Source organism: Rhea americana, unplaced genomic scaffold (genome assembly GCF_003343005.1).
Source record: "Rhea americana isolate MKP2758 unplaced genomic scaffold, rheAme1 scaffold_346, whole genome shotgun sequence".
In the NCBI taxonomy this organism is placed as follows: domain Eukaryota; kingdom Metazoa; phylum Chordata; class Aves; order Rheiformes; family Rheidae; genus Rhea; species Rhea americana.
The window spans coordinates 73,465-94,130 of NW_028186475.1; the positions used below are offsets into that span (position 1 = coordinate 73,465).

Below are 20,666 nucleotides of genomic sequence, written 5' to 3' on the forward strand. Positions count from 1 at the left end.
GGGCAGCACCCAGGGCCTGGCCTCATCCAGGCTGCGYGGGTGGAAGCGGCACTTCCCCCTGGGGGAATATTTGGGGGAATCTCGCCGGCTCCCTGCACGCCGGGGCAGCAGGCGCTCGGGGCCCGGCAGCGCCTGGGCAGTGCCGGCGGCTCTGTGGCCAAGTAGTCCCGTTAAACCGCTCTGCATCGCTGCCCTGATGTTTATGGATTTTTCCCTAATGCCACAAATTAAGGTAATTGGGCTCGGCCGGCCGATGAATTCAGCTGCACTTTGCGTGGAGGTCGYGGCCRYKCGGCAGTGYATCCGGCTCACTGCCCGCCCGCGGYGCCCCGGCAGGCAGGGGAGGCGATTCGGGGAGCCGATCCGGCACGACCCACCGGCTTTCCACCACCCGGAGCTCCCCGGCGCCGGGCCAGGCACGCGGCCAGGCGGAGGTGCGACTGAGCCGCGGCTGCCAGGGAATTAAAAATGATATCTGTGTCCTCTGGGCAAACAAGTGCAGCGGCATCCTGGCAGCGCGGGGCGCGTGGGACGGGGGGATCCGGTTTCACAAGTGCTGGCGCAGGGCYGTCCCCTTTTGTTCCCAGACATGTCCCAGCCCTCCTCGCTTTCCCCTGCCAAATGACTGTCCTCGTTAGCCGCTGCTAACGAGCRCAGTTGGCCTCACCGCCACCACATGCAGCCCACCCAGTATGTGGGGGGACAATGGCACGGCACGGCATGGCACGGCACGGCCTGTCCACATGTGCACGCAGCGGGGATTGCGGCCAGCCCCGCGAGCCGCAGCGGGCACCCAAGCCCCCGGGCGCTGCGGGACGCGGCCCTGCAGTGGCTGCCGGGGCGCGCGGCTCCCCGCGAGCAAGTGTTGGGCTCAGCTGGGCGATCGCTGCCTCGGTGGGGGGTGACGCGTGGCCCRGGCGCGCCGCGAGGTGCATCCCCCTCCAGCCTCGGCCGGCCCTCCTCGGCACGGCACCGTGTCCCGGCCTCCGAGCGGGGTGCCGCACGGCTGGGACCGTCCCCTTCGGCCGGGGACGGTCACTCTTGTTGCTTCTGCCTCTTGCAACGTGGCTAGCGAAACGCCTCGCTCCCCGGGCCGGATCCTCCCCGCGGCACGGCGCCGGCCCGCGCGGCCATCGCGCCTCCGAGCGACTGACAACCGCAGGTGGGAGCGCTGCCGGGCGAGCGGCGGCGCGCGCCCCGCGTCGGCATCGCCCGCGTGGGAGCCGCAGGCCGCCCGGCGCTTCGGTAACCTTGAAACCCTCTGTGCCTCACATGTCACGTCAGCCACTGACAACCGCAAGCTGCTATCCCAGATTAGCGGGAGAGGGACGGAGTAAGGCAGAGACAACGGAGCTGGGGGCGGCTGACTTACCTATCACAGCCAAAAGTGGGCATGGGGTTATTTTTAAACCGGAATGGGATGTATTTATTGTTTCGGCCGGGGGAGAACGGAGGGACTGCCTCCGAGATTCCTCTCGCAGCAACACCAGCGGCTGTGCACAGTCATGGTGAGTACCGAGCRCCGAGGCTGCAGCGGGAAGAGGCGACATCCCTGGCATTAGTTTTCTTTGCCAGGATAGTTTTAAYGGGCAGGGGGCCACGGAGGCTCCAGAGATCCGAGGCCAGGATCGCTCTCGCTCGGGAAAGGGGTTGAGCAAGCTGGGGAGCTTCTGGCCACGGCGGCAGCATCCCTGCTCCCTGCAGGGAGGAGCAGGCAGAAGCAGGAGCAGAGAGGAATCTCCCAGGCTAGCAGCAGTCAGCAGAGCTTTCTATACAGGACAAACCACTGCGGGGTCCAAAAGTCATCTCTTTTCTCCCCTCCTCTCTGCCATGAGGGGGTTGTGCAGTCCCCTGAAACTCTCCTGCTGTTTCTTCTTGGCAGAACTCCTGCATTAGAAGGGAAAAGTTACGGGAGTGTCTGCAGCAGAGAGGAGAGGGTGATTGGCAGGCCTAGCAAGAGTGAGCGAGTCTGTCCTCCTCTCCTGTTTGAAAGACAAGTCAAGCCATTTCTGGTTCTGTCAAGCCTCCGTGCAGGAGAAGACAGATTTTTTAATAAGCAAACGTTTTGCTTTGCTTGCCAAGCGATTCTCCAGCTCATCCTTCCTGTCACCTATTTGGCAAAATTCATCAGGAGAGCAAGGATGGAGCTGTACTGTAAGCAGATATCCATACGCTCCTCAGCGTCTYTGAGCACTGCGTGTACCCACAACTCCCGACCAATGTGCCGGGAAACCACCAAGTGCCCAGGAACTACAGCACAGCAGGCACTAGCCTAGAGCTACTGCAAAGGACTTATGACTAAGAATAGGGTAGTTTCATGCTTTTATTCCACACTATAAAAAGACAGTGAGTTAGTGATACATACTTGAATCCCTGCAGGCACCCAAGAAAGCCAAGAAGAGGATTGAGGGTGCTAATTCCAATGTCTTCTCTATGTTTGAGCAGGCCCAGATCCAGGAATTCAAAGAGGTAGGTGGATTTTGTAGAAATGACCAAGGGTCCTYGACACAGCATGACCTTCAGCTCCTTCCTCCCTGCTTTTAGATCAGCAATGGTTGGTTTGCAACAGGAGGCGGCATGCCTGTTCTTACGTTGTTTTATTTTAAAAGTGAGACTAACRAATCAGAGATTGTTAAATGTGGAATTGCCTCAAAGCTTCCCAGGATCATGTGCCCTGCAGAGGAGGGAATGACAGCACRCGCAGCCAGCAGCATCTGCAAGACCAGGAACACATCACCCCAACTAACTCCCACCCACAGCGCAAGGAGCTCATCATGACCTATCCTTTGCGCAGCTGACACACAGTCATGTGTAGAACCCAGTTACTGGGATAACTGGTCCCAGCCGGGACAGTTGATGGCTCAGGCTGCTCTCCCCAGCTTGTCCTATCCCAGTGCAAGGTGGCTCTGGCTCCATGTGGCATTCGGGTTTGGGSTGCCGTAGGAAGCTGTTACCCTGCACTGCCACTGCCAAAGGGCCAGAATTGCYGCTGGATGGTTGCAGGGATTGTTGCTCCCTCACTGAGCGAGGACTCCCGCAGCCCCATCCCGTGCAGGGCTCGAAGCGCTCTGTTCCCCAGGAAGGCCGTGGGAGGAAGAGGAGAGTACTAAAGCCTTCCCAAGGGCTGCCAGCTGGCCCTCTGTCTGTGCTTCCTGTCCTCCTCCTGTTCTTCCCAGGCATTCACCATCATGGATCAGAACCGGGACGGCTTCATCGACAAGGCGGATCTTAGAGACACGTTTGCTGCACTTGGTGAGCCTCCTTTTAGAAATCTCTCCTCCCCCAAAGCTTTGATGACAGTAAAGCTATTAACTGAGAAACCACCTATGAGTCTCCATTCCAGCAGGCCCCAGTGGTTAAGTGGATCTCATGTCTATTTTGCCAAAAACCTCCTGATTCCAAATCACTTCTATTAGATGAGCAGATCATACACATGGTGTACCAGAGCAGCTCCCGTAGCAGCAGGTGTTTAATCCTGTAGGTGCCAGAGAGAATCTGCTTCTGGTTTATACACAGCCAAATGTTCCCTTTGTTCTCTCATGCTAAAAAGCACCTTGCTGTACCTGAACCATGGCACCCCTGGGATTACAGGCTTTATRGGGATTTTCAGGCTTTGTGGAAAGCTGTGAAGTCGCAGGCTTGGTTCTCCCATCAGTGAGGCCAGCACAAACCAGTGACAGGTCCAGGGATTGCCAGACACAACCACACCCCAGGTAAAASGGTGCAGGCACTCAGTCCAGTTTGTGTCTGACAGATGCAGCCAGGAATGAATTCAGCTCACGGTGTCCTGATGATTACATCAGTGATCAGGTCGCCTGAGGGCTGGTGGGGGACACACAGCACCAGTGATTTTGGCTGGACAAATGCTTTCCAGGGAGGACTGAAGCACTGCTAATCCTGACACGGGGCAGGGGAATGGACTAGCACAGCTCAGTCCTTTACAGCCCTTTACAGATCTTTTCTGTGATCCTGGAGCCTGAAAAAACAGAGCTGGACATGTCTAGCCCACCCCATCCTCTGTCAGCACATGATTCTTCCCTCCCTGCTCTTGCTACTGCTCTTATCAGAGACGGTTTCCCCGGGGGCAGCCTCTGCCGCTTCCCTCCAGCAGGGGAAAGACCTCCCGGGAAAGGCTTCCTTTTTGTGTCCTTAGCCCCACGATGCATAGAGCAGACCCGGAGCTCTGCACGCATTCGCAGCCTGACACCTGATTCACCTAACRCTGCTCTCCCCTAGGACGTCTGAATGTAAAAAATGAGGAGATTGAAGAGATGATAAAGGAGGCGCCTGGACCAATTAACTTTACTGTGTTCCTGACCATGTTTGGAGAGAAACTCAAGGGTGAGAGGGAGCCTGGGGAGCAGAGGGAGGGCTCAGCGGGCACTCACACCACCTCYGGTTTCCTGCACCGCTTGGGCAAACTGCCAAGCTCCGGGGGCCACCACCACCCTTTCAGGTGCRGCCCACCTCCCGTCACAGAGGCCTCAAATGGGAGCTTCTTTAGAAGGAAAGGCAAAAATTATCAAAATGCAGGTAATGCTGCTTGCAGTACTGCAGAGTGCAGAGCCTGAGAACCACCCAGAGTCAGAACAAAGATGCCTCTGACTCGGTAACTCTCCCACGCCATGGCCAAGAGCAGATGCCTGCGGACGAGCAYGAGATTCCTGTGAATTCATCTCCTTCAGTTTATCCCTCCCACGGCTCTTAGTGCCAGTTTCTCCCAGCAGCAGCACAGGAACACCCTTTCGCCAGGAGCTCCAGTCCTCATCCCAGAGACCCTAAACAGACCAGCCTACGGCCTCACCCCCTCCCCTCCCCAGGACCCAGCAGACAGGACAAACTGCATTACATACCTAGAGCAACCACCCTCCTGGAGAGGTCCTGGTGCCCAAATRTTTGCACTGTCTTGCAATACCAGCAGTCCCAAAGGCAGGGCAGGAACTGCCTGTCCAAGACCTGGATCTCATCTGCTTTCCACCTCTCACGTGCTGGAGGTTATGAGCAAGTCAATGTGCCTCAGTTTCTCCAGTATTTAAAACAAACAACAGGCTGCAATGCTGCTATCCTCATAAAAAGAGGTGACGGCAGACCTTGCAATGGTTCTGAGCCTGCTGATGTTAACGGTGGTACCAAATGGTCAACCTGACAAGGGTGTGGGGTATGGCATGACTTTGACCTAACTGCCATGGCCACCTCCTTCCCCAGATCGCTTATGTAAGTGGAGGCATGCAGCCTCCCTGCAGATCTCCAGGAGGCTATACGGCCCAAGATCCTACGCCGGGAGCTCTATAAATACACCCAAGAGATTAGATATACGCCGGATGCCAGGGCAGTGGCGACGCAGCCTGCTTTGCGGTCACACTACGACCGTACATCTGCTCCTCTCCGTGCCGTGATGCACGCTCAGGGCTCAGGGCGATGTGGGAGTCCGGTACTCCTGCAGAACCCACCCGCAGCACAGCCTACTGCTTCCCATCCTGGCCGCGCGGGAGCTGACTCTCACAACCATCCGGCCCTCAGGGTTTCCTGCAGGAGGCTGTGGGAAGCAGAAGGCTCTGCCTGGCTTCTTCCTCCACCGCTTGTAACAGACATGGTGGTGTCGCCCACAGGTGCCGACCCAGAGGAGACCATCCTGAATGCATTCAAGGTGTTTGATCCAGAGGGCAAAGGCCTGAAATCTGCCTAGTAAGTGCGGAGGTGCTCGGGAAGGGAGGGAAGTGATTCATACCCTCATACTCACAATATCCTCTTATCTGCAGCATCAAAGAAATGCTGATGACGCAGGGCGAGAGGTTTTCCCAGGAAGAGGTACAAGTTCCTTCTCACCCTTCCACCAGCCCCCACCCTCCCTTTATCCCCACCTATGCCCAAGCYTCTCCTTCTGTATTGGGTCCTGCATCCTGTTTCATGGTCTACCTATGCCTCGGTTTCCCCTCTGAAAAATACACAGACCTCACAGTGGCGTGTCAGAACAGGCAAAGTTACATTTCCTAGTGATCATCTCTACTAAGCTACTGAGCTAAGTAACAGGGTGCTGCGAGAATCTACCAGCCACCGCTCACCCTACAGCAATCATGCTGAGGAGGGCACAGGAGACCTTTCTTTTCAAAGTGGGTTAGATAAGCCCCCAGCTCTTCTCCTGGCCCCAGACACAAAACCCTCTTGTGCCACATTTTCACCTCTGGCCCTTCCCTGGCAGATCGATCAGATGTTTGCGGCCTTTCCTCCAGATGTCTCCGGCAACCTTGATTACAAAAACCTCGTCCACGTCATTACGCATGGTGAAGAGAAGGACTAGCCCACTCCCACCCTCAGCAGAGGGGCTGGCACCATGGGATCACCCCTCTAGGTCATACCGAGGATCTCTTTGTCCCCTCTGTCATCAGCTCCTCTCCTTGATCCCATCCTTGCCCAGCTCTCTGTGCTGCAGACCTGTCTGTCACGGGGAATACAAACCTGAACAGCACCCACATTAAACTGCTTTTTGGTGAGAGGAAATCCATCTGCTGGTGTGAGCAGTGCTTGGGTTTGCATGGTGACTGGTGCACAGTGCTTGTGCGTGTTATGGCACACACRTGGTGACAGCATTAGAGCCAGGATTACTCCTGCCTTCCCAGGGCAGGAGGAGGGCTACAACAGCCCTACTCCTCCTGGCTGCCGTGGCCCAGCTGGGAGCTCCTGGGTCTGTCCATCCCATGACCACCATCCCCCAGCCTACTGGCCCCASTTCACACCACCTTCACGTGCTCTGTAGTGCCAGTGCCCTGCAATTTTCCCAGCCTCACCAAGCTCCCAGCCCCAAAAGCCTCTGCATGCAAACAGACACTGCCAGTTTCGCATTGGACTGTGACTAGAAGCCATGTGGTCCAACCTGCCCAAGACTAGCACAGGTTTATCCCCTTCTACTAGGCAACGGAGAGCTGCAGCCTTTCCCACCTTAGCTGGGAACACTCAGCAAGTGCATTCATCCCCACCATGTCCTCCCCAGACCCCTTGGAGCAAGCATGATGCAGGATGGGGGCCTTGAGCCCCGCACCATCGTCCCTGTCTCCATCCTAGCAGCCATGCAAAGGAAGGGATGCCCAGGTGCAGAAGCTCTCTTGTGATGAATGCATGTTGGGTGGTGCAGTGGGAAGAGCTGACCATGGCACAGGGGTGCACAGCCCTTAAGGCTTTCTACAGCCCACCTTCAACTCTCTCCAAGTGCTTTTTGGATGCACAAGGTACATTAACTGAGCTAAGCAAAACCAGTGCTGATTTACACYAGCTCCAGCCTCAGCATTCAGAAATGAGAGTCACAGCCTGACAAGGGTAAAATAGAATCAGGGCCACCTCCAGCATGAACCACCAGGAAGCACAGTCACGGCCAAGCCCGCAGGGCCTGGCTTTCCCGCAGTTTTGCAATAGGCGGAGATGCAGCTACACCCCAGCTCTCATCAGCACAACAGGCCCCTCCTTTCTGGCCCGCGGTGCCGCTCGGTGCTCACGGGCTGCTGGGGAGCCGTGGGCCATGCGGCTGCAGGATGGCAGCTGTTCTCCGCCCTCGGCCACAGCTGCTGTCAGCCGTGGGCAAAGCAATGCCGCCACATCATCTGGGAGCTGCTGAAGTGTGCAAAAGGCTTCGGGTCCTTCCGGAGGGGAAGGGAACGGGAAGCCGAGACAGCCGGAGCGGGACGGGCACTGCCCAGGTGCAGAAGCGGCGCAGGAGTTAAGGAAAGGGCCTGTTTAATTCAGCACCGCTGGCTTTTCATGCGTTGGCATCGCTCTTCGCCTTCTTGCCCTTGTCAGCAGCATTGCTCCGCTCCTCCTGGCTCTCGAGAATCAGGTTGCGCAGGGCGCTGTGGTCCAATGGCTCCTCAACTGCCTCAACAAAATGGCCGCCCCACCAGGCGATCACCACAGCGCCACCGCCACCGCGCGCCACGGGGCTCATGTACCCGGCAGGGTGGGGCAGGCCGGGCTGGGATTGGCTGGAGAGGACAGGTGGCAGCCAGGGATTGGCCCAGAGTGCAGAGTGGCTGCTGCGGATTGGCTGGCTGCATTGCCAAGCCCACCCCCAACCCCCCCCCCCGCCCCAACTCACAGGCCTCTGTGTTCTCCACGGCGCGGTCGAAGCCGGGGGGCGGCGGGCAGAGCCGGGCCCTGTCCATGGTCTTGAGGAGCCCGGTGCCACCCAGGAGCGGGTTGGTGAAGGGCAGGGCGTACTGCTCCCCCTCAGCCTCTGCCTCCGCRTAGCGCAGCATGGATGCCAGCAGCAGCAGCTCGTTGGTCTTCTTCTCTATGATATCTGCACAGGGAAGCGAGGGATGTCCTGCCGGGCCCCACCGTGGCCCACCACRGACCACCACTTCCTGCACTGACCCAGGTTTCTGGCAAAATCCACCTKCAGCCTGTATTCTGAGCGTGGGACGACACAGGCTAGGGCCAGCTAGCCAGGCCTGATGCAAAATAAACGGGGCTGCACCAGGCAGAAGGTTGAAATGAGTCTGCAGTCAGTCCTTTGACYGTGAGGCAACCTGTTCTTGCAAGAGGCAAGAGTCCTAAGACCTGGCTCTAGCGCTGTATCCTCTACCCAGAGCCAAGATGAAAGCTTGGAGGCCCACCAGGCTGTACCATCAGGTTAGCTCAGTGTGAGCTAGCACCCTAGTTCCCATTAAGCAGGGGACACCAGTGCACATTGGGCAGGGAAAAARAACAGGCTCAAATTCAAGTATGGTGCAAGGGACAGGTTTGGCATATGAGGCCTGGACCACGTGGAGAGGCAAGGTGAGGAACCCTGACGCACCGAAGAACTGCAGCAGGTTCAGATCCGTGATCACCCCGTTCTCTCCCAGGTGCTCCTTTATCTTCGTGGCGTCACAGTTCATCTCTTTGAACAGGAACTCAACAGCAGATTTGAGCTGGCCCAGGATTTTGCTGCTCTCTTTGCAGCTATGTTCATACTGGTTGGCTTCCTCAGTGGTTTTCCTTAGCTTTTCCTATCAGCAGATGTTTTGCTAGGTGTCACAGCAGCCCCCTGTCCCTGGCCAGTTCCAGTCTGGACAATGGAGACTGGATGCTTCCATCCCCTTATGAAGGGGTTCCCCTAGCTCCCTGTGTTGCAGCCCATGCCCCAGGATCTGCAGGACCAGRGTTGGAAGGAGCCCTGCAGTGATTCTCTCACCATGCATTGGGTCTTCTCAGGGAATAGGGCTGCAAAAGCCAATGCAGAGCCTTTTCTGTCTATGCCTCTCCAGCCTTTTGCCAGAGCGGAGTTGACAGAACCAGACTCCCTAGGACACATGACGGGATGGGCAGGGTCCTGCTGTCTTGCCCAGGGAAATCCCAGCCTCCTTACCTCTAACTCCTTCAGGATATGAAGGTCACTGCTCTCTGTGTTGTCCTGATCCATCTCTAGGAGAGTAATTTCATTCTGCATAAACACAAGAACATGGGGAGGTAATGGCTGAATGTCAAACAGACTTGCATAACAGASAGTGCCAAGCAGCGTGGATAGACCACACTTTGCACTGTTCTGGGATCAGGCATCCGCCAGCATAGTTTGAAAAACTGGGCCAGGCCCTCACAGYGTGGCTCCATGGAGCGAGGCTGGCTTGCACCCACTCGACAATCATTTCCTGCAGATTGCTTCCAGATGACCATCCTGCCCTTTCCTCCCAGCCTGGGGACTGTTGCTGTGCCCTGGGAGCAGGGGCACCAGGTTGGCCCCCTGGGAACCTTTGTCCCCAGGCCAGGAGATCAGGCTTTGTTTCTTCTCACTCCMGCAGCCCCACAAGGTGGGGCTGTCGTGGTTCTCACCATCCTGGAGCTCCCTCTTTTGCAATATATCTGTTGGGTGCATGATGGCAGCATTGAGACATTTTTAGCTCTGAGAAAGCAGCTTTCTGTCTGTTGGAGTTGTTTTTGGCTACCCCTTTGCATTCTCCCAGTTACACCTGAGTGGTAGCCTGTGAGCTGGGCCTTGCAGTGGGTGATGATGCTGGACACCCAGAAGAAGAAAAGCCTACCCTAACCCAGAGATGCTAGCTGAGAAAAAGGAAATGTAAGAGCCACAGAGCAGGGCTGGAACTGACCTGCAGGTCCTTGATTTTCCTCTGAAGCCTCTCCATCTCGTTGTTCAGCTCAGTTGCATAGCTAAAGTATGCAAAGTTCTTCTCCTCCTTCTCAATGAACCCCTTCACTAGCCGGTCAATGTCCCTGTTCTCTGCCAGCTCCAGTAGGCGCCTGTAAGCCACCTCTCGGCTCTCGAAGCTCTCTCCTCGTCTCCGCTTTGCCCGCTGGACTGCCTTCAAGGCTGAGGGAGAGACGAAGATGCCAAGCTGTATCCTTTCCTTCCTGCCAGGCCCATAGCAGAGCCTTCTCTTGCAGATGCTGCGGAGTTTGACAGGGGCTTGGGGCGGGTGGGGAGCAGTGCAGTGTTTCCCCYAGAAACTCATCAAGGAGCTCACAGTCTGCATGGGAATGAGAAAAACACAGAGTAATCCCTCCCTGGGAGAGAACAGCACCTAAAGCTGTGGAAAAGGAACCATGGTTTTCCTTGAGGTGCATATGGGGCCAGTTCCCTGCYTCCCCTTTCCTCCCTTTCCCCTAGGTCCACCTCAAGACACACAGTGCGTTGTGTGATCTCACTTGGTTATGGTTGTTTATCCTTTTCATCTGCAGGGAGAAGGGAGTTCATGGCCCATACCTGAGGTGCTCCCTTCCCAGGGGCCTGTGGGCAGGGGAGATGTGCCTCTGCATTGGGTGCTATAAACTGCTATAATTAGCCCTCTCACCAGCCCCACAGACTGCTTGTTTACCGTCTCAGTTGCATGCAGTTTCTCTTATGTGATACCTTCTTCCTTTTTGGCTTGTTCCTCCAATTCAGAACGATCCATAAATTTGATGAGCATGAAGGTTTTCAGCTTGGTCTCCTGGTCCAGAATACGCTCCCGCTCTTGCAACTCGATGTTGTACTGGACAGTGTCTTTGCAGTGCCTTTCCTTCATAGCAGAAGTCCTTGCCAGGGCCTCCGCCCTATGCACAGACAGCAGTTACACAGCACTAATAGTAACAGGTCCATCCTCTGTTAGTCCAATACCAGCAGCAAGCTAATAGAGTTCTTGGTGGGATTTTATACTCAGATACAGCACCCARCTGTGGCAGCCAGGCTCATATGACCAGAGCTGGCTGGCCTCTGCGCTAGCTTTCCCATTCTCCCSGTATGTCTGCATCTCCCCACACAGACCTAGGATCAAGTGGGACTCACAGGAAAGAGACAGCTCCATAGGGCAATYTGCCCCATCCCAAGAGACCTCTGAGACAGGGGGAATAAATCACTCCCCGGTGGTACAAGTGTCCCTCCATTGACCAGGCACCTAACTTTTAGACAGCACCCAGCTTTAGGCAAGAGAGTGATGAGCCCTCTCTCTGAAATAGCCCTTCACTGTTGAGTTTACCACAGAGGGCTCAAAACACCATGTACCGCTGCTCATAGGCTTGTGTTGACCGCTCAATGACAGTGTCCATTCTTCTGTTCTGCTGATCCAGCTTCTTGTGAAGGTTTAAGTAGAAGTTGTCCAAAATGGCTTTCTGGACTCGCAAGTTTTCAATCTCTCCTCGGAGCTTGGTAATGGTAGTCAGGATGGTGTCGAAACGGACAGTGACCTGGGRAGAAGGGAGCAAAAGGCTTGCGGGTGGTGCAGGGCTAGGGAGCTCAGGCCTCTGTTGAAAAAMCTCGACCAGAACTAGGACAGAAACAGCCCAAGAGATCTTAAGTAGGCCTTGTGCTATCCCCATCCCCAAGACAGAGGAGGCCTCCGCAGGTCAGGCTGATTGAGGCAGAGACCTGGAGCTAGCATCGTCCAAGGAAAGAATGGCTTCAAACAGCTCTGGTTTATCACTAAATAGGTGCAGACAGGTGCAGACCTTCAGGCTTTTTGGCATGGTGCAAGCACTGCATTTGGGTCACCAGCCTTGAAGGAGCCTTTGAGATATTCTGGAAGCAGTCAGGGTAGGGGAACAATCCGAACCGTTTGTGCTGCTTGGGTGGACCAAATGCTTTTGCACTATTACCTTTTATCCTGATCAAAAAACATTTTGCACACAGGCCCCAGCCTAGCACCCCRTATAGTCTCCAAAGCTCTGCAAAACGTGTGCTTACATGGTTCAGACGCATCTCCAGTGTCTGAATCTGCTTTTGCAGCCATTTGCTACTATTTGCTTGCTTCACCTTCACTGCTATCAGGTTTTGTCTTGTAATCTTTTTTTGCATCTCCATTATCTGCACACACAGACGCACACAGAATTAAAGTATAATCTCCAACCTTACAGTCTGGACTCATGTCAGGATACTTAGCCAAAGCAAATACCCTCTGTCGACCTGAACTACAGTAACCATGTCATTAATGAGATCATAATTATAGAAACAGCTTAATCCCACAGGATCCCGTTCTGCAGATGCAGAAACATAAACTGTAATGAGGAATCCCTTTATTTTCATGTCACTGAGGAAAGGCATTTCTCCAGCTGTGGAGCAAAATTCAGCAGGTGCTGAACAAGGCACAGCAGTACTACACATAGAGTGGAAGAAGAGGGTTGTATGMTAGAGGTTTTTGTGCTGGCCACACAGGGATCTGTATAGCCCTCCCTGRAATGGAGCGGAAGACAATGTTTGCCAAAACTGGGGAGCTGCCAAAGGAAACAAATCCACAAGAAGAATGAAGAAGTTGGAGAACAATGAAAGCGGGGCCAGGTTGGAGAGCTATGACTCAGCCAAGAGACCCTAAAGTCATTGACAGAAAGCTAACTCCCTCGTGGAAAGCTCTACGGCATTCCTAGAAACTGTAAAATACCTGAGCATGTTCCCTTACTGCTGTCATGGGGCACTTGTTCAGAGCAGAAGCTACATGGACCTGTCAGTTCTGCAGCACTGGGCTTTCCTTGGCCTCCCATCCCACCACTGAGCAGACCCAACTGGGGTCTCCTTGGGAGAAGTGATGGGATATCCCTCTGATGTGTCACTGCTCCTTTATTTACCATATCTCAGGCACATTTAGGAAGCACTACTACATGTTCCATTTTTGCCCCTCTTTCAGGAGCAAAGAAAGTCCAGGGAAAAGCACAGGGATGCTGCATGACCCCAGGAAGGTATGTGCTTTTAAAGAGGAGCTGCACAGAGCCACGAGATGACAACACTTAGAGTCAGACTCTGCTTTCCTGGCCAGTGCTGCTGTCTTGTATGGGAGCCTAGCAGTATTCATTTGTCATTGTCACATGTCTTTTACTAGGAAGTAGTGTTATATTCCAAGGCCTGAATTAAATGTGTTTTATACACTGGAGTTTCAGCCATAGCATTCACCTGCAAAGGGACCATATGCAGGACACATTACTTTCTTGTGGCTTTAACTATTTAGTTCAAGGCTTCAAACCTTTTGAGCTTTGAACTCTGAGCCTTTCATGACAATTGTTGGAGAAATGAAAGTACTATCCATGGCATTATGTTATCAAGGATCACAACAGGGTAGAATATGTATTATTGCTTTGCAGCACAGTCCCATTCCCTCTTTAACCCTGCTRGGGAACACCTGCATTGCTGGCTGTACAAGAAACCCTACCAATTGCCTTAGTATTACTCAGGTAAGTTTTACTAAGATGTGTGGCAGAGGTAGGTGATCTTTTTGAAATGCTATATGATGTGCATTTCAGCTGCAAACTGAAAAGGCCAGACCGTAGTGACACCATGACAGAGAATTGCTCACTGTGTGGCTCTGCCGTGCTATACCATGCTCAGTTGGGGAATGGTTCAGATACTCTTACCTTTTTGTCCAGGTCAGCTAACATGTCTTTTCTAACTCTAATCAGAGAATCATACTGATCTTTGGTCTGCAAAAGGAATTTAAACTCCATTCGATTTCTGTCATCCAGCATCAAATTTCTTGGGGACTTGATATGGCTCAGCATTAATGACATTTCTTTGTGTTCTTGCTTCAGTGAATTTATTTCTTTCCTGTAGAAATAGAACGATAAATGACATTTAGCACATTCTGCCTGCACAGCCAGGGCAGGTTCTTACCCCTTCCCATCTCAGTGTCAGAGTCCCCCGAGGATCTCAGCTTGGAGGAGCTTTCCAATTGCAGTGGAGCCAGCTGAAGCTGCACTCACTCCTGACTGCACATTCGGTGCTTCATGTTGGCTCCAAAAGATTTCCTGCTTTCCGCTAATATCCGAAACCGTTGCTGCAGCTTCCTGAGCTCTGCCTCAGCCATCTTYTCTTTCTCTTTTGCAGTGAAGTCTGAAACCGTCTTCCTCAAAGGGGACCTTCTCCATCGCTGCAGAAAGAGAGTCTGGTAACTTAAGAAAACACAAAGTGCAGTTGTAGACAATCCGTCYGGACCCGAGTAACTGGAGTGAGCTAAAGGCATCACCACCTCCAGCTGTTTACTACACACACAGCTATTTGTTACTACCTTCAGCTCTTCACTCGTACTCAGAATGTTCATCGCCACCCACAGTGCTGAGCCGCACTAACAAAYTTGGTGAGCACTTCCCATCCATTTCAGAGCAAAGTCTGGTGGGTACTTTCGGTTCTYGGTTCTTCCCCATGCTACAGACACTCTCCAGGGCAAGATGCATGAACACCGGCTGAAATTGGTGCGTGTCCATCACACCAATTCCACAGCAGGGTRCAGATCTCCAGCAGGAGACAGGCAAGGCAGGGCAGGCGACTGTGACTAGTCACCTCTCATATCACCTAGCATGACTGAGAGGCCAAATGAGTCAGAACACKAAATCACTCTTGCAGGTGATGCAGATGAACCCAGCTGACTTTGCATAGAAGCAGAGCAGGAATGCACGCAGTCCCATCCCTGAGAAGGAGGCTTCTAGCTGAAAARCTACCTAACTAGTGAGTGTGAAGTTGTGGCAGCTCCACAACAGGACATCCATGTTCTGAGCTAATCCATATTCCCTAGACCTTCCTTCCCAAAACCCAGATTGCAGGACATGGTCTCACTCCCAGTGCAGGATAGCAGACAGAATCAGTCCCCAAAGCAGCAGGACACCTTGCTGGCCAAAGGCAGAGAGAGAAAGCCCGGTTCCCCATACACTGTCCAGGCAGCATTTGCTCCTGTAGGTAATCRCTGCTGATCCCCACTGCTGATCCTCTGTGGTGCTGGGCACTCCTGGGCAAGTTCAGGTTTGGATTGTGTTTTGGTTTTTACCTTTGAACCCTTCATTTTTTCCAGCTAATTCAGCTGTTTTCAAACGCCAACGAGAACGTGAAMGAGAGAGCCTCGGTGGGGACAGGCCTGGTTTTGAAGGAGAAAAATGAAATCTGGTTAGGAGACAATGTGGTTGGGTCAGCAGATCTATTCATAGGCCAGCTCAAGGCTGTGGCCGCTTCTCGCCGTCCGGCCCTAAACGCCCGCTCATATGTTTGGCACATGAGGAAATAATCACAGATGGCTGCATGATGAATAAAAGGAGCATTTGTAGTGATGTCATCAAGAAACATGTTCCTCTTACCGAGTTTATAAGCAGGGAAAGAACAGATGGTTTGAGCTATTCCAACCCGCTTAGTACCTGGGTTTCCATAGAAATTCTAGGAAGGCCAGGCAGTCCCGGAGCGCGGTGCCGCCGGCGGGCAAAGCCCCCGGGGAGCGCCGAGCGAGGGGCCATGGGCTCGTGCAACGGAGATCCGCTCTGTCCAGCAGGGAGCTGGGATCAATCCCTGCTCTGCCATAGCCGGGGAGATTGTGAGCGCTGACTCCCGGAGCCCTCGGGCCACTCCCGCTCCCCCAAGTGCATTGAGGTGGCGTGGGGGGCTGGAGTCAGCGCTGGGGGGACGCTGGGGCCGGTTCCCCTCCCAGCCCTGCTGCAGCCAAGCCGCACGGTCTCCCTGCTGCTCCTGGAGGCTGCAGCGAGCCAGGCAAGCCGGGAGGGAACAACGCTACGACCCAACCCGAGAGCGGCCGCCGCAGGCCYGTGTGCCGCCGGCCCCGCGCCCTGACCCAGCGGCGCAAGCGCAGCCCCTCASGGACTCCGCGGTGGAGGATCTCAAACCTATCCCGCGCTGCACTGGGAGCACGACAGATGGGAGGCTGCGGGGTTGGCACCTGGGGAGGCCGAGCGGGAACAAGAGCCCTGCTGGTCCSCTCTGGCAAGGCGAAGGCGCCCCGGGGGCGCTGCCGAGGATGCGAGGGAGGTGACCTCCTCAGCTCGCCCCRGCTGGTGGCCCGTCCCATGCTCACCTGAGCCTGTGCCACTGTGCCAGCCCTGGCCCGGTTGCCATGGCAGCACCGTTGGAGTCCAGGCCCACACGAGATCCAACCCCACTGTTGGGGTGCCCGCGCAAGGGTGCAGGCGGCCAGGGCACCCGCGCACCCTCTTTTCCACCACCCACCACTGCACCCCTGGGAGCCCTAGGAGCCCATGCCACACTGACCAAAGGGGGTTATATGTTCCCAAAAATAGCCCTCAGACAGGTGCTCTGATGTCTCTCTGGTCATGTGTCCACCGCAGGAGAAACCCTCATTTTACCTGTTCCCCCTTCCCTTGGCAAGTTCAAATCCATCTCAATAACCTTGAGCATGGAGGCTTTTGCTCTGATCCGAAAGCAGCAGCTGGGCGCTGCTTCGCCGGGGCACAGCCGTCTGTGGGCAGCCCCAGGGCATCTTGGGGCCCCGGCTCCCTTGCCTTGCTCCCAGCCTCTTTGCCAGCTCCCTGTGGTTTGCAGCCAGTTTCCATCCCCGCTGGTTTTGCCCGTGGAGAGCCAGCAATCATCACCACCAGTTGGCCTCCCCCAGGAATAAGCAGGCTCGGAGCAGTATCCAGATACCCCCAAGGCATCCACCACCCAGGAGAGCAGCAAGCGACCTGCGTAGCCTGATTCCCATGGCCCCCAGACACCAGGGACGGAGCAACGAGAGGTGCCTGTTTACAGAGCCAAAATAGGGGCTAATTTAGGATTCACGCCTGCTTCTTTCCACCCAGGGCAGCGTACGGGAGCAGAGGGCTGAGGCACAATCCTCGTTCCCCAGAGGAGGGAGAGCAGGACCAGCACCTTCCCGGGGCTGCTGAGAGGGCTGGCTCGCTCGGGCGAGGATTTGGGATCCCGGGAGGGCAGACGAGCGCGGCAGCACTGGCGGATGCAGGTGTGGGGCATCGTGTCGGCTCCACGCTGTAGCCCTTACTCAGCACCGGGGTTGGGGGGAGTAGAGAGCCAGCGACGGCGAGCAAAGGGCATTCGTGCCCCAATTCACACRGCTCCAGTGAGCACCGTTAGCTCAAGGAGACGAGTAAAATCTCCAAAGAGCTCATTGCTCTTGAGACTGTGCCTCCCAGTTATCCCRGAGACTTTGATGAGCTAATGAGCCAGACATCAAGTTTCAGGCTAATTCACAGCCAGATGGGCTCTTAGGATGCATTTAATTGGAAATGACTTTCCCCGGAAGAAAGCAGAATGCGACATTAGATAAGAAAATCATGACTGAGGGCAGAACAACACTGCGAAGGCACCGGAGCCCGCTCGGCCCTTCCTCCCCCGCGGGACCCGCTGGGGCTGGGGGAAGCTGGCTGCGCTTTTTGTGCCGGTTTCCCATGATCGACAGCTCYGTGGGATAATAACTAGAACCTCTCCAGGGATCAGGTTGTCACTATCTCAGTGGTCCTGACTGTGTCATATTGCAGCTCCTTTCCCTCCTTGCTCTTCACCCTCAGCAGAAACAGCGCCAAATCTCAGGTTCAGCATGAAGGTAGAGCCGGAGGGGTGGATATTACCTTTTCTAGAAAAGATGCAGCCGGACACCTCAACCACCCTTGCAGAAAGCCTGGTCTCCTGCGTCTGGGCTAGCTACRCAGCAACAGTCCGGCATCGAAACACAGGCAGTATTGTCCATCCTTTGCGTTCCTTCTCCATGGACCAAGTCCCAACTGTTTAGCCATGAACAAGTCAGTAAATTAAACTATTGACGAGGAAACTGTTTTGGTAGAGTCTGTGTCTGTCGCACTCATTGCAGAAGCATTTATGTTACTAAAGGGGATTTTTTTCACCCAAACAATGCTCGACTGTCAAACTCCCTCTGAGTAAGTGTGACTTCATTGTCTGGATGGACCTTCAGGCTGGGGGCTGAGCAAGATGGTAATTGGAGCAGGAAAAGATAGAGGAACCTTTGAATCCAGGAGATCTCTATCTTCTGGCAGAAACAGAAGAGCGACTTTCTTTGCAATTTTCATCAATTTAACCTATCTTCCTCAAGTTAACAGATACACTTAAGGCTGACTGACATGGAGAAATTTGTTCAGCTGCAGATTTGGGGTCTAATTAAAATTGCTTGTGCTATTTTAAGGGCCAAATTCTGATCTGTGCAAGCAGCGTAAATTCTCCCTGCTTTCAGCAATGCCTCTTCAGATTTCTCCCATTTCACCCAGCCCAGTAAACCAGTGTCTGCAGGGCCCTCTGACCCAGCAGAGCTGGGCTGGTTTGAATCTGCACTCGCTTACCTGGGAGCATCCCAGTGACATCAAAGAAAATCAGTGGGGTAAGCGAGAGAATCAGGCCCATATTTTCATGCAAATGTAATACATTCATGTTACTTAATCCCTATTTATAACAAATCCAGAACTTAATTCTACTTAACCCGTCTTCAGTGTTTGACACATGAAATCTGTGAGTCAGAAGACTATATGTGGAACTGTCAAAACTTTTTTTTCCCCCCTCAGAAAGCCTGGATTAAATCATAACCAAACTCCCATCAGCTCCCGCAGCTTCGCTGGGAGGAGCAGGAAGATGCTGACAACTGCTAAGGTACCTCAATATGGGGAAAAATCTTCGCAGCCAGGATTCTGATGGCAAAAATCTTGAATCAGATCTTGAATTCAGGCATGCACAGGGTCCATCTTTGCAGAAATGTCATGCTGCGAACTTGTAGTGATTCCCTGGCCTCATGGTCTCACAGGGCATCTGGCTTTACAAACACTTTGCTTGGGAACAGGCTCTCACGAGCACATTCTCCACTGAGGTTTCTATTTCATTCCTCCAGGGAACGGTTATCTCTGTACGCACACGAACTACGCGAGCTCCAATGGACAAGTGCAGTTTTGGTCCTGAAAGCAGGCAACTGCTCCGAGAGCTGTAGACCTGCAGCCTTTTACAACAGGCCTGAATTTTGCACCAGGTGCTCCTTACAGAAAAGGTTGCTTTCAAAATGCGTGCCAGCCGCTCCTCCAGAACTGTTTCATCACGGCACGACGTTCCTGTGCGGCACTGCTTTCTGCCTGCCCTGCCTTGGCGAGCACCCCTCGGTGGGAGAAGGCTCTGGTGCTAAGCATTTGACACAACAGTACAAACATCTGATACTATTTTCCTTATTTAACACTTAACCCAGAAATCTGCAACAAGACAGGAGCCAGATATGCTACATACAAGCACGTGGCTCCAAGTTTTAAGTGTAYTTTGTATTAAGGGCGGAGGGGGCTGCTGTTTGTTGTTATCCCTTCTCCCTCAAAGAGGAAACCGCCATCGTAATCTCCTACAGATGGGTTTCTTCTGAATTAGACACCAAGCAAAATGTGGCTTCCAGCAGTGAGCCGACTCCTTCGCGGCGTTACTCAGTATTTTTAAAGGGTCATTTTAGGTYTCCCAGACCTTGACTTTGGAAAAGTAAAACTCCCTTCCACTGCAGGACCAGCCCCTTGAGCTGAACCTAATCGCAGGGATTTGCTYCATCCCTCTGGGCTGACTTCTAAATGCCTTCGCAGCAGGTACGCCGTGCTGAACTGCTGCTCCAAGCAGCCGCCGYGGCAGAATCAAAACAGCCGAGGACACGCCGCCTGTCTCAAAGCAGTAAAAGACCTCCCAAAAYTTCACTGGCCTTAGGGTCAAACCTGTTAAGCAGTAGCGAGCACTGRCATGCTGCAGGAAGATTTTTGCTGAAGAAGTGGAGAAGACCAGGTATCAGAGGGCTCAAGGACAGAGCAGTTTGCAAAAGCTGCTCTCRCCCGGGGCCTCGCCTGCCTGGGAATGGTGCTCTCACCCTGGGGATTTTTTCCCCTGTGATTTAGGCAGCRCTATGCAAAGCAGCGATCTCCGTGGGGCTGCTGAGCCCACGCGAGCGTTGGAGGGACACAGCCAATCTACAGGGTAAAAGCAGAGCGCGGGGCGGTCCGGCTCAGCGCTGGATACGCAATGCGACGACGCTGCGAGCGCGGCGGGGCTCCGGCCGGTGCTCAGGCTCCCCGGGCTCAGCCAAAAAATCTGCCCCCCCCCGGCACCGTGACCTCGCTGAGCACRTCGTGCCCTGGGCAGAGCCGGGCAGCAGGGACAGCGCAGCAGGTACGGCCTACTTTAGAAGCGCTATTTCCATTTAATCATTGCTGATTATAATCCCGTGAAATGCTCTTGCTCAAGACTAAGAATACCTTATTAGTCGAATGTGCTTGGGAAGAGACTTAAGGCAACTGAGGATTTGCCAGGGCAGGATCACTTAGGGAAACTATTCTGAATTAACACTTGAAGGCAATTAATTAAATGCTGTACAGGCATTCGGTATCAGAACTGAAATTGCTTTCCTTCAGTAGATCTGATTTTCCTTTCCTCTTCCAAATTAAACGAAGGCCAGTTGATTTCTGGGGAGAGCACCGGCGTGCTAAAGCGCGCAGCCRAACGCCAGCGAGCGACGCGGGCGGCT

At 54.1% G+C, this 20,666-nt stretch overlaps 2 protein-coding genes across 2 annotated transcripts; one reads left to right on the top strand and one right to left on the bottom strand.

Moving 5' to 3' along the window:
- Positions 1-1,378: 1,378 nt before the first annotated feature.
- MYL2 (myosin light chain 2) lies at positions 1,379-6,502 on the top strand. The gene is given in 8 exon segments (XM_085311624.1): positions 1,379-1,450; positions 1,452-1,508; positions 2,380-2,469; positions 3,177-3,252; positions 4,237-4,341; positions 5,610-5,685; positions 5,760-5,808; positions 6,200-6,502. Coding segments are annotated over 8 exon segments (609 nt in total). The 5' UTR covers positions 1,379-1,393; the 3' UTR covers positions 6,299-6,502.
- Positions 6,503-7,729: 1,227 nt separating this feature from the next.
- CCDC63 (coiled-coil domain containing 63) lies at positions 7,730-17,143 on the bottom strand. Its single transcript, XM_085311616.1, has 11 exons — positions 16,982-17,143; positions 14,143-14,309; positions 13,798-13,987; positions 12,143-12,262; positions 11,465-11,646; positions 10,835-11,016; positions 10,074-10,294; positions 9,338-9,412; positions 8,786-8,978; positions 8,084-8,287; positions 7,730-7,860 (listed from the first exon to the last, which is right to left on the bottom strand). Exons 1-11 carry the CDS (start codon positions 17,141-17,143, stop codon positions 7,748-7,750), a joined length of 1,809 nt encoding a protein of 602 aa, XP_085167742.1. The 3' UTR covers positions 7,730-7,747.
- Positions 17,144-20,666: the final 3,523 nt, after the last annotated feature.